This window comes from Periplaneta americana, chromosome 5 (assembly GCF_040183065.1).
Source record: "Periplaneta americana isolate PAMFEO1 chromosome 5, P.americana_PAMFEO1_priV1, whole genome shotgun sequence".
NCBI classification, from domain to species: domain Eukaryota; kingdom Metazoa; phylum Arthropoda; class Insecta; order Blattodea; family Blattidae; genus Periplaneta; species Periplaneta americana.
Window position 1 is genome coordinate 4,793,657 of NC_091121.1, and position 16,772 is coordinate 4,810,428.

At 35.5% G+C, this 16,772-nt stretch overlaps 1 protein-coding gene across 1 annotated transcript in view; it reads left to right on the top strand.

Annotated features, from left to right (window-relative positions):
• The window catches only part of LOC138699427 (myrosinase 1-like), a 57,172-nt gene extending 40,400 nt beyond the window's left edge, over window positions 1-16,772 (top strand). The window contains exons 9-11 of the mRNA XM_069825286.1: window positions 4,038-4,175; window positions 9,527-9,633; window positions 13,936-16,772. Coding sequence (XP_069681387.1) covers window positions 4,038-4,175; window positions 9,527-9,633; window positions 13,936-14,158 — 468 coding nt within the window. The 3' untranslated portion in view covers window positions 14,159-16,772. The remainder of the gene's footprint in view (window positions 1-4,037; window positions 4,176-9,526; window positions 9,634-13,935) is intronic.

Here is a 16,772-nt window from a genome sequence, read left to right on the forward strand (position 1 = left end):
GTGCTTCTTCACGACAACGCCCGCCCGCACACTGCTGCTTCAATTCGGTTGGGAAATATTTGATCATCCGCCCTATAGTCCAGACCTTGCTCCTAGCGATTTTCACCTTTTCACTAAGCTGAAAGACTTTCTGGGTGGTACGCGTTTTGGAAGTGATGAAGAGTTGAAGAAGACAGTGAACACCTGGCTTAATGAACTGGCGGCAGAGGAGTATAACACGGGAATTCTAAAGCTAGTGAACAGATACGACAAATGTTTAAATGTAGGTGGTGATTATGTAGAGAAGTAAAGGAAGCTTCAGTTATGTAACAGACTTTGTTTTTTCAAATAAATATATTTTTTTAATTATTACAACAAAACGGTCGTTATTTCCTGGATCCCCCTCGTATATACCTCAAATGTAGAGTATCTTTGAGAGATTACTAACCTCTATAGCAGCGATGGGCGTTTGAGTGCATTTGCCCTCCGCGGGCACGGGGAATTCCAAGTGCGAAAACTGTAGCACGCTGTAGTGTGCCAGCAGCTATAACAGATCTTACACAGCTTTTAAATGAGCTAAATTTAGGGCTTCAGGGAAAAGAAATTCTTAATACACAATTTGCAGACAGAATTGCAGACTTTAAGGAGAAATTGTTGTTATGGATACGTCAAATGCAAAAGGGCGAAATATATCATTTCCCATCCTTATCTAAGCGCATAGAATTTTTACTTACTTACTTACAAATGGTTTTTAAGGAACCCGAAGGTTCATTGCCACCCTCACATAAGCCCGCCATTGGTCCCTATCCTGTGCAAGATTAATCCAGTCTCTATCATCATACCCCACCTCCCTCAAATCCATTTTAATATTATTCTCCCATCTACGTCTCGGTCTCCCTAAAGGTATTTTTCCCTCCGGTCTCCCAACTAACACTCTATATGCATTTCTGGATTCGCCCATACGTGCTACATACCCTGCCCATCTCAAACGTCTATATTTAATGTTCCTAATTATGTCAGGTGAAGAATACAATGCGTGCAGTTCTGTGTTGTGTAACTTCCGCCATTCTCCTGTAACTTCATCCCTCTTAGACCCAAATATTTTCCTAAGCACCTTATTCTCAAACACCCTTAACCTATGTTCCTCTCTCAGAGTGAGAGTCCAAGTCTCACAACCATATAGAACGACCGGTAATATAACTGTTTTATAAATTCTAACTTTCAGTTTTTTGGACAGCAGACTGGATGATAAGAGCTTCTCAACCGAATAATAACACGCATTTACCATATTTATTCTGTGTTTAATTTCCTCACGAGTGTCATTTATATTTGTTACTGTTGCTCCAAGATATTTGAATTTTTTCACCTCTTCGAAGGATAAATCTCCAATTTTTATATTTCCATTTCGTACAATATTCTGGTCACGAGACATAATCATATACTTTGTCTTTTCGGGATTTACTTCCAAACCGATCGCTTCACTTGCTTCAAGTAAAATTTTCGTGTTTTCCCTAATCGTTTGTGTATTTTCTCCTAACATATTCACGTCATCTGCATAGACAAGAAGCTGATGTAACCCGTTCAATACCAAACCCTGCCTGTTATCCTGGACTTTCCTAATGGCATATTCTAGAGTGAAGTTAAAAAGTAAAGGTGATAGTGCATCTCCCTGCTTTAGCCCGCAGTGAATTGGAAAAGCATAAGATAGAAACCGACCTATACGGACTCGCATATAATTTTGAACAATGAAAATTTCGAAATGTACGCATGTATTCTATCCGGTCTATTAGAGGAATTCACATCAAGATTCCACGATTTATATTGCCTGGAAATGGATTTGCATATTTTTACTACATGTTCTGATTCCAACTGATTATTGATAACGTCCCCCCCTTCATTATAGTGTGAATTGATTGACCTGCGATGTGATCGAGGGATGCGAGCGAAATATGATTCAAGGTCGAGTCTTATGCAGTTTTATGACGGATTCCCAAGAGGACGCTTTCCCAATCTGCATAAACTGTGTGAGAAAGTTTTGTGTTTATTTGGTTCCACTTATAGATGTGAACAGTTATTTTCTATTACGAAAATAAACAAATCTCAAACAAGAAATGACGGGCTTTTAACGGCAGTTGTTCGCATAGCTTGTGCTAATACAGTTTCTCCAAATCTTGAGAAATTGAGTAATATGAATTAATATGCAACAGGTATGTTTTGTTTTGTGTTTAAGGAAGTGTTTCATTACTTCGTCTTCTTATTTAGTTTGGTAGAAAAACATTTCCTTTTGAAACATACAGTACGTACCGCAACTTGAATAAACCGGTTTTCGTTCACTCTATAAGCGCACTTCTCTCGTAGTACACCGTGCAAGCACAGAGTGCATAATTCTGCCCAACCCTGGTCTATAGTAAATATTGAAAATGTCCTCCATCTTGCATAAGGTATAACACAACACTTCGTTCCATGTTACTGGCCACTAGTTGGAGGCAGCCTAGATGAACGATGTTTGCCTTTTTCACTCACCAGAGATCCAGTATTTCTAATTTGTTTACCAGTCCCAGTATTGTGTTCCTCTGGAAGGAATTACGAACACAAAATTCTCTCCGGTATACCCTTTTAGTAGCTGTAATTGAATTCGTAATCCATTATTGCTTCACAAGGAAGAGCCGTTGATTTAATGTGTTCTGTATTTTCAGTGACTAAAAAAATGTCGAAAACAGCTGCCAACAATAAAGAACAAAGAATAAACATCTGCGCATCACGTGACAGGGAATCAAAACTCCTGCTTAGTTTAACTTTAAAAACTGGTCATTAAATGAATTTCCAGCCGAATAAATAAATAATTTTCAACATTTGCAATAGAGGTTAGTAATCTCCCAAAGATACTCTACATTTGAGGTATAACAAATTGTGGCTAGCATCATTCGTTTTGAAAGAAAGAAGGAAAGAAAGAAAGAAAGAAAGAAAGAAAGAAAGAAAGAAAGAAAGAAAGAAAGAAAGAAAGAAGAAAGAAAGAAAGAAAGAAGAAAGAAAGAAAGAAATATGTTTTTTTTATTGGGTTATTTTACGACGCTGTATCAACATCTAGGTTATTTAGCGTCTGCATGAAATGAAGGTGATAATGCCGGTGAAATGAGTCCGGGGTCCAACACCGAAAGTTATCCAGCATTTGCTCGTATTGGGTTGAGGGAAAACTCCGAAAAAACCTCAACCAGGTAACTTGCCCCGACCGGGATTCGAACCCGGGCCACCTGGTTTCGCAGCCAGACGCGCTGACCGTTACTCCACAGGTGTGGACAAGAAATATGTTAGTTCTTTATAAATCAGTCTGTATAATGAAGTATTTATAATGCAGTGAAGTATAAAGATTAGCTACTTAAAAAAATGCAAGTTTTTAAAAAAATACAGGGTGGTCCTAAAGTGTTTCACCTTCCAATATTTTGAAGCAACTAGTCTAAATTTAGAATTATCAGATTTATTTCTCAAGTGTTAAAAAGATATAACATTTGATGATCTACCATGATTTTCAGTAATTTGTGTGATGTCCACTGTTGCTATGGCACTCCAAAATATGTTTTTGGAAACTCTAAATTAAAGTCATAATTCTTTTTGGTCGATAAATGCCTATTCTTCCTCTTTCAATGAACTTTTGTCTGGTGCGTGGTCTATGCTGTCTAAACACAGTGACAGAATTCTAGCCCACAAATGCTCAATGACATTTAAGTCTGGAGAGCTTCCCGGCCAATTAGCCCAGACATCATTGAAGTTCTTCCGAATGGCATCCATAGTTTGTTTACCAGTATCTGCTGTTGCACCACCTTGCATCAGAATTCGAAGTGAACGAAGGGAAAATTGCCTAGAGTCATCCATGTCTTTCTGGTATAGAGGCACATATTTTTTTCTCTCTCGTAGTCTCCATTAATAGATTGTTATTAAGACACGACATGCAATTCTGTCCAAATATAACGAGGCATTCCCTCAGTAACCCTTATCTTTATCGAAAATTTAGAACAAAACGAAGTTGAAGTGGGGTTTAATTAATTTGCTTCTATTTTCAGATTGCACCCAAATCCATAAGACAAATAATTAACTGGATAACTCATCGTTACGGAAAAAAGTGGGATATATTCATAACCGAAAATGGCTACTCTGATAAAGGAAAACTACAAGATAAATGCAGAATCGACTATCTCGCAGTACGTAATATGCCTATAAGCGATTAGTAACATGTTTACGAAGACAGTAGATAAAGGCTCTTGCACCATGTGACCACGTGACAATAAATTTCACTATTTGTGAAAATCTGATAAGTAGAAACGGGAATTTCATGCACTACAAAATCCCACAATATGCATGCATTCATGCTCTATGGAACTATGAAACATGCAAGATCAAGGAAAAATACATTAAAAATTGCACTTTCATTTATGTTCAAATGCCTTATTTCACTTCACTTCACTTCACTTCACTTCACTTCACTTCACTTCACTTTTTTTTTTTGCTAACAACCTAATAACATTTCTAAATTGGTTATGTGAGGTTCCTGCGTTTGTCAGTCAGTATGTTTTGTAAACAGAGAAGTTATAGGTGCAAATTTGAATGAACATATTTATGACAGAATCAGATCAAATTCTTCATTCAAGTTTCCGCCAGAAATAACCTTCTTCACTGAACAAAAGAATCCGTATTCCGGGTTCACATTTGTTATCATGTTCAGTTTGTTTTTCACCGCTACATCCACTTTGCTACGGACATAACTGAGGGGTCTATGGAATTCTTTGAGGATCCTTTCCTTTTTTTGCATTCTTGCAAAATATGAAGTAGATGCGTCATGCTGGTCGACTTGAAATTTTTTACTACAGTTTGTCTGAAATTATAATATACTTTATGCTCGACCATGCCGAAATGTAGTAATTGTACACCTGGTAGCAGCCCTTTAATGGACCTCATTAAAGTACACCTATTCATTGAAGTTCAGGTGTTCCACCAATCAGAAAACGCCATTGTAGCAATATGAAAGCACAAGTATCGTTTATTCTCGGATATGCAATCGAAAGACAACTAGCGAAACATCACGGAGGCTGGAAATTCAATACTGTCGCAGAACGTTATGTTCTGTTACTATAATAATTAGCGTTAATTGTAAATAATATTCAAATAAATTCAATTTGTCATCTCGTTTTTCAATGTCTAAATCAATTTCAAGGTTATATAAAGATTAATGTATATTTTACTCTCTAGATTATATCATGGTCAATGACATTTGTTTCTCGGAAAAAATCAATACTTTCGCGTCTGCGCACATCTCACAATTTACGAGGTATTGCACTAGGTCAGTTCCGCTCCACAGTCAGATAAGAATAACATGAATACTTATTAATAATTTCAAGTTAGAAATATGGTCGAGCATAAGAAGTCGCATGGAACTTGCCTATAATTGTAATTAAGATGCTCGTATGAAAATTATGAAACTCGCTTGCGCTCGCTTCATAAACATACTCGGGTCTTAATTATTACCATTATAGGCTCGTTGCATAATGTACTATTCCGGTTACCTAGATATGATTTAAAAACGGACATCGTAATTTAATTAATTATTTAAAAGAAGTTTTGTAATTTTTTACTAAGAACAACTGCCATAGAAAATATTCGGAAACAGAATAGCAGTGTTTACCTCTTTACTGCAACAACCGCAGAATACGACATCCCCATCTGATCTAATAAAATCCTTTCCTTTAATCCAGTGTGCAAAGAGTACACTTTTGGATTCTTTAATTGGAAGCATATTTAAACCACATTAATACACGCAAATGAAATAAAGAAGAACATTAACCACTTACGACACACTGCAAAGACAGTTTAGTGAATCATTCCAAATTTAGAAGAATCTAAATTGCTAATAGTACTGGAAATGAGAAATTACAACCTTCCTGAAAGAGAGTGATTTTGACCTAAATTATTTGTCGGCAGTTTCCTTGAACCCTCCATATTTCCTCTCCACTATTGTCAAAATATCCAACGTGATAAATTCATTTATGCTCGACCATGCCGAAATGTAGTAATTATACACCTGGTAGCAGTCCTTTAATGCATGTCATTAAAGTACACCTACTGATTAAAGTTCAGGTGTTCAGCCAATGACAAGTCAGCTTTGTACCGTTATATCGATTATTCTCGGATATGCAATCGAAAGACATCATCATCATCATCATCATCATCATCATCATCATCATCTTCCTAACAAGTATTAGGCGAAGTGGCCTGTTACGGTCTCAAACTAGAATTTTCAGTCCATCTCTTCTTTGGACGGCCTAGAGATCTTTTGCCATATGGATGGTAATGAAACAGTGCTTTTGGAATTCTGCATCGATTCATTCGTTCGAGATGACCCTTCCACTGAAGTTGATATTTGCTGATGAACTGCATAATGGGTTCTATTTGAAGTTCTTGCAATCGAAAGACAATTAGCGAAAAGTCACGGAGGCTGGAAATCCAATATTGTCGCAGAAGGTTATGTTTTGTTACTATAATAATTAGCGTTAATTGTAAATAATATTAAAATAGATTCAATTCGTCATCTCGTTTTTGAATTCTAAATCAATTTCCAGGTTATATCAGACTAATCTTCATCTTATTCTCTGCCAAGGTCAATGACATTCGGCCTCGGAAAAAAATCAATACTTTCGCGTCTGCGCACATCTCACAATTCAGGTCAGTTCGCACATAACCATAATTTTGAATACTTTCATGTTAGAAATATGGTCGAGCATAAAAAGTCGTATGAAACTTGCCTATAATGGTAATTAAGACGCTCGTATGAAAATTATGAAACTCGCTTGCGCTCGTTTCATAAACAATCATACTTGCGTCTTAATTACTATCATTATAGGCTCGTTGCATAATGTACTATTATGACATGCAATCTGTAGAGGGTCGTCGGTATAGTATTGTAAAAGTGAACTTCCATCCAGGGAAGGGTCCTCTGATATCTTATTGCAAAAATTTTAACATTTCATTTCATTTTTTATGTTATTTAGTTTTTTTTCCTTCTTCAATCCTGATTCAAGAAGCTAAAATAAGCGACATAAAAATCGAAAAACTGAGGTGTCCACTCAAAACCATTAAAACATGCATTTAAACTTAATATAATGCATATTATATGCAGTATTAAGTTAAACATTGCTTAGATATGCATTGTACATGTTTTTATCCCCAAAAAAGGCCAAAACATGCAAATATGCACGGAACAACAATATCATCGATATGATAGCCATACAAATCTTGGATTTAAAATATCGGCATCCTAATCAATTCAAATGAACAAAAAAGAAAATGTAAATTAATGTTAAAAAAAACATAATGAAATTTTAAAAAAGAATATTCTGCGACAAGATTTGGTAGCTATCAAAACGATAAAAATTTATTAAAAATAAATAATATACATTGAATATTATAAAGATGAATAGAGATGGTGATTGATGATGTTCAATGAAGATTTTAAAGTGGTTGATGCAATTGCCTGAAGAGTCTTATCAAGAACCTTTAATTTTCTGAGGATCTCCAATGTAAATTTGGGAATTGTTCCTCGCGCACCAAACATAAGTCCAATGACATTCCAATCTTGAATATTATATTTATGACTGAGATCATCACAGCATGGAAGGTAAATAGCGCGTTTCTCTTCATGTACCTGCTTTGGTTGATCTTCATTAATTTCGAACCTTACAGTGGGGTCAAGAAAGACCAGTCTTTTTTTATCTCGGTCAATTATTATGATGTCAGCACGCCGTGGAGATCCTTCCATTGAACTTCCTCATATACTTCGTATTCACCATGTTCCCTTAATCTGCTAGCAATTATTGAGCGGACTGTGTTATGTCTGTCAATTCGCAGTAATTCGCCCTGAGGGCAGAAACCTAGGACGTGGGGTAAAGTTTCATGCTCATTTGAAACCAGAGAGTAATGAAATGTATATGAACTGTAATACAACACCTGTACGTGCTCTCCCTGGTAGAACTCTTGACTCAACCCGTTGCAGAAGATGCGACGAGCAAGAAACGCTTCCTCACGTCTTGGGTTTCTGCCATCATGGAGAATTGCTCCGAATCAACAGACATAATACGGTTCGTTCTCTCATCGCAGCTTCAATCCGTTAGAATGCTTCCTATGAGGTTTATGAGGAGGTTGATTGCGTCTCTTCTGATGGCTCTACTAGACGTGATGATATCATCATAATTGATCGGCAGAAGGATAAGGGTGTCATTCTTGATCCCACAATCCGTTTTGAGATGCATGAGCAACAGCCACAAGAGGTGTGTCGTGAAAAACAAGTCATATATGAGCCTTGTTGTCAGCATCTTGGAGCACAATACCACATCACACATTGGGCAGTTTTTGAGCTCATGTTCGGTGCCCGTGGCACGATCCCACGAGAAACTTTAAATCAACTTAAACAATATAACATTTCTGATGCAACGATTGATGCCATAGGATCTCACGTGTTAAAATCATCCTTAGCTATAATTAGTAATCATTTGTACCCAACAAAATTTTTATTGTAAATGATTTTCTACGTTTTCTTATCTTAATGTTTTTTTTCTTTTTCTTTCCAAATGTCACAAAATTGTTTTGTTTACTTATTATTCTTTATGAATTGATTAGTAGGCCGATCTATCGAACCCTTATTTAGGGCGGCTTTTGTTTAAACAAATTTCATACTAAGTTTGAGCTATGTCCTATGTTCTTATAAAATATGCATTTGCATGGAATTCTCGTCTCTACTCATAAGTGTTGCAATCTCTCACAAATTTAAGTCTAAACATGTAAAATAATTCAGTTGTTGAAATACTTAAATGAAGTAAATAATTGAAAATTGACTCAAAACCATGCATTAACCACAAAGGCTACTGGTGCAGTAGAGTTATACTTATTTAGGCTACGATACAAGCGTTAAAAACTAGATTTCATTTTTGTTTGCGAAACGAGGTCGCATGAGGAGCAAAATAACATCATTCTTAACATGTGTGTCGTTCACAATTTTTAGGCAAACGTTCGCTCGTTCCCGTATAGAAACAAATTCTCAACTGTTGTAATCCGCCACATTGTAACTGAAATTTTTCACATTAAAAACAGTGAAATAGCTTAATGATAGAGAGCTCGACTGCAGATCGAGAGGTCCTCGGTTCGAACCCGACTGTTTTAAATTTAATTACATATAATTTTCAATAGTTTAATATAATAAATAAACTAGTTTATTTAATTTTGTGTGTTTCTTCTTCTTTTAATCACGCCTTCCATTATTTCAACCTCCTTGACGACCGATTGCGATTGCTCCATGAGACATATGCTGGGGAACAGTTGACTATCGGTGCAAACAATTGAAACTCACTGTTTATAAATACGTTTCGTAGGCTACTGTATAATAGCTTTCAACAGTATTCCCTACCAGTAAACATTTTACTGTCAGGGACGGCTAACTAAAAATATTGTGGCCTTACATGCTGAAAATACACAAATAATAAATCGTGTACCTGTCTGTACTTTTCAGACATATATGGTCGAAGTGTTAAAGGCTATGTACATAGATGACTGTCCAGTAATAGGTTACACCGTGTGGAGTCTCATCGATAACTACGAATGGGCGGATGGATACACGTAAGTAAACACTACGGGAAACAAAACATCCACAAACACTTCTTGATCATTAGAATACAAATTTACTCTGCCACATTAATAGAATCACCTATAAGTTTTTAAATATTTTATTTTAATTATAAATTTACTGCAATTTTATGTATACAAATACAACATTAAATTGCTACATACAATTAATTTGCTAAAATATTTGAAACTGTAATAAAGAATCAAATTTGTGAACACTTTGAATCTAATAACATGTTTTCTAAATCTCAATATGGATTCAGATCTAATTCTAATACAACCAAAGCTCTTATTAGTTTTATTAGTTATATTTTAGAAGGTCTTGAGGGCCATAAATCCAGTTCTGCTACATTTTGTGATTTAAGTAAGGCTTTTGACTGTGTTTCGCATGATGTTATATTAGAAAAATTACAATATTATGGAATTAGAGGTAATGAATTAAAATTATTTGTGTCTTATTTTAGTAACCGTCAGCAGTGTGTCTTCATTGATGGCAATAAATCTAAGCTCATGAAGGTAAAATATAGGGTCGATTTCTAAAACACGGACGAAATCGTGGTTTCAAACCTCGGCTTATAAACCGCGATCGAGGTCTGAATCTTTATGCGATATCTAAAACGAAGTCGAGACGCGGCTTGAGAAGAAACCGAGGTTCGTGCGTTTTATATATGGCAACGCAGCTAAGAATCGATTTTTATCCCTGTAAACAGTTGATATTAGAAATAAATGAACATCGGGATTAATGCAAATCAAGATTTCAGGTATAACTCCCTGTAAAGTTGATTTGAATAATTTCGAGGGAAAAATTGTTCCGGAGCCGGGTATCGAACCCGGGACCTTTGGTTTAACGTACCAACGCTCTACCACTGAGCTACTCGGGAACTCTAACCGACACCGATCCAATTTTTTTTCCCTCTATTTGAATAATTTCGAGGGAAAAATTGTTCCGGAGCCGGGTATCGAACCCGGGACCTTTGGTTTAACGTACCAACGCTCTACCACTGAGCTACTCGGGAACTCTAACCGACACCGATCCAATTTTTTTTCCCTCTATATCCACAGACCTCAAAGTGGGCTGACAACCGTCAAGCAACCAACTTCGAGTGCACACTAACTCTGTGTGACTTAAATTGTGGCTTTCTGTTAACGAACAGTGACGTGTATTATGCAAATCAAGATTTCAGGTATAACTCCCTGTAAAGTTGATTTGAATAATTTCGAGGGAAAAATTGTTCCGGAGCCGGGTATCGAACCCGGGACCTTTGGTTTAACGTACCGACGCTCTACCACTGAGCTACTCGGGAACTCTAACCGACACCGATCCAATTTTTTTTCCCTCTATATCCACAGACCTCAAAGTGTGCTGACAACCGTCAAGCAACCAACTTCGAGTGCACACTTAACGAACAGTGACGTGTATTATGAAAATCAAGATTTCAGGTATAACTCCCTGGTACGTTAAACCAAAGGTCCCGGGTTCGATACCCGGCTCCGGAACAATTTTTCCCTCGAAATTATTCATCGGGATTAATATTTTTATTGAATTACAGTAAGTCACGTTCTTTTGTTCTAAGTTAAGGTACTGTTATATTTAGGGTATAGACGTGCGTTTGAAATACTAGCATTACTTAGCATTTAATAGGGAACGGATTTTTAGGTACCACAATTATATTACCCAAATAACTAGCACAAGTCCCACGTTTATGTTGTAGTAATCGTTTGTTCATAACTACTACCAACATTAACAACCTGAAAACTCGGTTCTAAGGAATTAGTAACCTAATTAACTGGATTAAAGTTATTTCAATTAAAACTAAAATGTAGTATGGTTCTGTTTTCACATATAATAGGCTAGTACTATGTGGAAAGCCCCAGTAGCATAAAAACGTAAAATAAGAAGACAAAATCACGTTTGCTTCATATTCTTGTAGGTCCACAACATTTTCGAGTATTAAATGAAATGTGCAAAACTATTGTAAAGACTAAGAATTAAGATATATCGTCCTATAGGCATAAAGGTATAATTAATATAAAATATTATATCTTACTTCCCTGAAAGCAACAAGAAGGTGTAAAAAAATTACCAACCCGCCGTCTGTTGCATTTCGTTGCAGATTATTATTTAGCATTCTTGCTAAATTTTGCGTTGATTTCTTCCAAAATCGAAATATTCGCCTGAAATTATCGTCGTTATATAGTTACAAAGGATTATTCCTCTCTCTCTCATCACTCTAATCCGGAGATTTAATACTCGCAGACATAAATTTTCCTTTGATAATCATCCAGCTGATCTACTACCTCCATCTTGTATACATGAAGCCGTGGTTTTAAACCTACCCCAGCCGTGGTCTCTGCTTCAGACCATGGTTTCGAGCCATGGCTCAGAAAAATGAAAGAAACCTCGTTTTATAAATCCAAACGCGGTTTTAAGCCATGGTCGTGGTCTAGACCTCGTTTTAGAAATCAACCCATAGTGTGCCTCAAGGATCAGTGTTGGGTCCTATCCTATTTTTAATAATGGTTAATGATTTGATGTGCAATGTCTCTGCTTGTTCTGTGGTATTCGCTGATGACGTCACTTTCTTGACAAGTCATAGTGATATTAATGAATTGAAAACTCTTACTAATTCAGATTTTAATAAAGCCAAGAACTGGTTTAGTTCTAATAAATTTCTTTTAAATGAAAGTAAAACTGCATCTTTGTTGTTTAGTAGTACAGTCATGGAAAATAATAATTTTAAACTTCTTGGTATTACTGTGGACAGCACACTTACTTGGGCAGACCATGTTGATTCTGTTTGTAAAAAATTGTCAAGAGTAATATTTCTTCTGCGAAATTTGAAAATGTATGTTCCGAAGAATTACATTAGAGTTGTCTATTTTTCTTATTTTCATAGTATACTTTCTTATGGACTACTTTTATGGGGTAATAGTTCTCATACTAATAAGGTACTTATGTTACAAAAAAAAGATTAGAATTATAAGTAATCCATCAATAAAGGCACACTGCAGACCGTTATTTGTAAATGAAAAAATTATGACTGTAACATCACTGTATATTTATCAAGCTCTAAATTTCGTCAAAGAAAATTCACATATGTTGACACATAGGAATGATGTTCATGTATACAACACCAGAAACCGTGACCTTTTTGACATACCTAAGTGTAGGCTGACTAAAACAATGAATAATTATTTTATTACTTACTTACTGGCTTTTAAGGAACCCGGAGGTTCATTGCCGCCCTCACATAAGCCCACCATTGGTCCCTATCCTGAGTAAGATTAATCCATTCTCTATCATCATATCCCACCTCCCTCAAATCCATTTTAATATTATCTTCCCATCTACGTCTCGACCTCCCTAAAGGTCTTTTTCCCTCCGGCCTCCCAACTAACACTCTATATGCATTTCTGGATTCGCCCATACGTGCTACATGCCTGCCCATCTCAAACGTCTGGATTTAATGTTCCTAATTATGTCAGGTGAAGAATACAATGCGTGCAGTTCTGTGTTGTATAACTTTCTCCATTCTCCTGTAACTTCATCCCTCTTACCCCCAAATATTTTCCTAAGCACCTTATTCTCAAACATCCTTAACCTATGTTCCTCTCTCAAATTGAGAGTCCAAATTTCACAACCATATTATTTTTTTTTATTATGTCGTTAAAAATAGCAAATGAATTTCCGAGATATCTTTTTAATCTGGAAAGGAAGTCTTTTAACAGACTTGTTTCTGGTTGGTTAATCAACAAACCATTTAATGAAATTAATGAGTTTTTTAATGTCAACGTTGTTGAGAGTTTTTGAATTAATTTTATTGTTTTATTGTCTACTTTTTATTGCCGACTTTGTCAATTGCACAATGTTATGTGCTCTGACTGTACAATACTCAATATACTGAATATTATTATATAGTCTCCACAGCATTTCCAGAACAAATTTTGAACAATTTTACATTCCCAGATTACAAGTTGACATTTATGCATGATGGGGAAACCTTGTCACACTGTTGAAAGAGTGAAAACCTTTCTGTCAGGAAAACATCATTCCTTTGTCTTTGCCCAGAAATTCTCGTATTGAATCCAATCGAGAATGTGTGGGTTTCCTCTGGTGAAAAAGGATATGCCTAAACAGTTATTGCAACCAAAGTGATTGAGTTTTGTTATAGGCCTATTTAACATGTAGAATCACCTTTAAAATTTTTGTACATAGGTTACCATCAAACCTGTATATAAATAAATAGAAATAGAGATATTTTGAGAGGAAACTGAATTCTAATTCTTCGTTTCCAGATCAAAGTTTGGTTTATATCATGTGGACTTCAATGATGAAGACAGAAAACGAACACCGAAACAATCTTCATACTTCATGGCGAATGTGACCAAGACCAAACGGATCCCTCAGGAGTATGCAAAACTGGAGAAGTCTCTCGCTGAGATGGAAACATCGCCTGCGTACAGGAGAAAGGCTACGAGTATGAAAGACCTGCGGAAAGTGCCTACATATAATAATTAAGTCACGTTACAGATAAGTCTAGTTCTACTTCCAAGTCTGTGATGAAAGGTTATGTTAAAATTTCACACAGATTATAAGGAAATATGTATTTACGCTAGACTTCCTGGGATATGTCTTAGTCAATATTTGCGTAGTTTTACTGTAGAAAGTAGTGGTACATATATGGAAAAATATATCTCTCACCATCTGTATGTGAGAGACATTTAGGGGTCCAATAAATACTCTCTCTTTATACTTTATCATCATACTAAAATCTTCCTATGAAGTTAATTTTTGTGATTATCAAGCTGCGGATTTTTAGGCACTAAAAAGAGTTGAAATAGACAGGCAAAATAGGCATTCAAAATTCGAAAATAGGCATTTAAAAAGGCACTAACTATTTCTAATTCTTAATGGATAACACGACCGTAGTAGTAGTAGTAGTAGTAGTAGTAGTAGTAGTAGTAGTAGTAGTAGTAGTAGTAGTAGTAGGTTTATTTTGCCTGGCAGAGTTAAGGCCATGAGGGCTTCTCTTCCACTCAACCAGATTCAATAATATACATGAAATACAAAATTAGATTACAAAACAACTCAAAAGAAAATACCTTAGAAATTACATAAAATATAGTAGAAAATTACAATAGTCAAGCTCAGTTACATAATATAAAATTACAAATAATCAAGATCGGTTACATAATATACAAAATAAAGTAGAAAATTACATATAATCAAAATCATTTACATAACATAAGGGGAATGTACACACTCACACACACACACACATACATACACACACAAACACACAATTTATAAGATCTAAAATGCTCGAGATAAATTCGACGATTAATACAGTTAATATACTAATAAGAGAATACATGTGGGTTACAAGACATAAAATGTTGACTAGCAAAGTCGTACTAAATGGCATACAAATACAAATGATTAAGTAATATATCAAGATAATAAAAAAAAGAAGAGAGAAAAAGAAGAATGGAGAAGAAAAAAAAAAGAATGGAGAGGAGAAAAAAATAACAACTTGGTCTTTTAAAACTATTTAGAAACTTCCGCAAGAGTCTAGTTCTGTTCATTAAAAACATTTCTAAGCAGAGTGTACTTAAAAGATTTTAGACTCCGACTGCTCCTGATTTCCTGTGACAAGGAATTCCAGGAACGAGCTGTGTGTAGCGTAGCATTATACACTAGTTTTTATAAGAATGTCATTATGCCAGTGAATAACTAAATATTCCTCCAAATGTTGTAATGAGAACTGATGTTTATTGTCTGTAAGTATGTTCTTAAAGTGGGAGAAACTCCCTTCCACTTCACATGAAGTGATGGGGCAATACTTCAGGGATCCAATCTCTGCTGGGGACCAAACCAGTGGGAATGCAGTAATGTCAATGTATTTTCCAATCAGTGCTTCTGATGACTTCTGCTTTGGCATATATCCACGGTATACTCCATGTACTACAGCAGAAAACTCAACTCCATACTCAACTCACAAACTCACAAATCGGATACGCAGTTTAAAACAACTACCCTAGTCAACTACCACCAATGATTCATGCGGCTTTTGAAATTTATTTTTTTTCTTATTGGTTGGTTTTAAATTATTAGATTTCTCCGCGCTCTGGTGGCAGTAAAACGTAACACAGAATTATCGATAGTTATATTTCACTGCCCTATGCTGGATAAAAAAGAAACAAATTACAGATAAAAAAAATATTGATAGAATCATCAATAAATTCAAGTATAATGTATAATACGGATAATTAGGCAAATTTTAGGTATTTATAAGAAAATAGGCATTTACTAGTGAAATAGGCAATTATAGGCACTATAAAATTCGCATATTATACTCACAATGCCTTAAAATGGATATGTAACCTAAAATCTTGCGCCTTCAAGTTAAGGATTAAAATAGGCATATAGGCATAAATCCGCAGCTTAGTGATTATTATACCTACTCTCATTTAACCAATCATATTTACATTAAGGATTGTGCTATAGAAACGTAGTTTTGTTAAAAATACAGTCATAAATTTTTATAATATTCTATCAGACTTTTGTTCACCTGAAGAAGGTAAATCAAATAAGATTTTGTCTGGATTCATTCATTCATAGTGTTCTGCGCAAGGGCAGGTATTTCACTGCAAACCCAGCATTCTATAATCTTTCCTATTTTGTGTTTTCCTCTTGGTCCCCACATGTGATCCATGTTTCTTAATGATGTTTGCAGTAGTTTTCTCGTTGCTTTCCGCAGACCACACTCTCTTTCGCATTTTATAAGATTCCAGGTGGACCCAGTGTGGAGGTGAGGAGAGTGGATTATTGATGGTTACATCATTGCTTTATTGGGGCTACAAGAAGGTACCGGGATAGTATGTCATGTCTTTATCCTGAGAAATTGACTTATACAAATTAATGTTCGTAACATGGCATGGATTCTATGTTTGGTTAAATTACGTTTCGTATCTAACATCTGGTCTTTTCCTTACATAGACCTATTTGATTTTAATCGTATTATGTATTACTTCTATGCTATCATTATGCGTGAAATACCTACACTGTTTGTTTCATTATTCTGCTAAACTTCCTATAGGTTTGAAAATCGTATTAATATTATTATTATTAT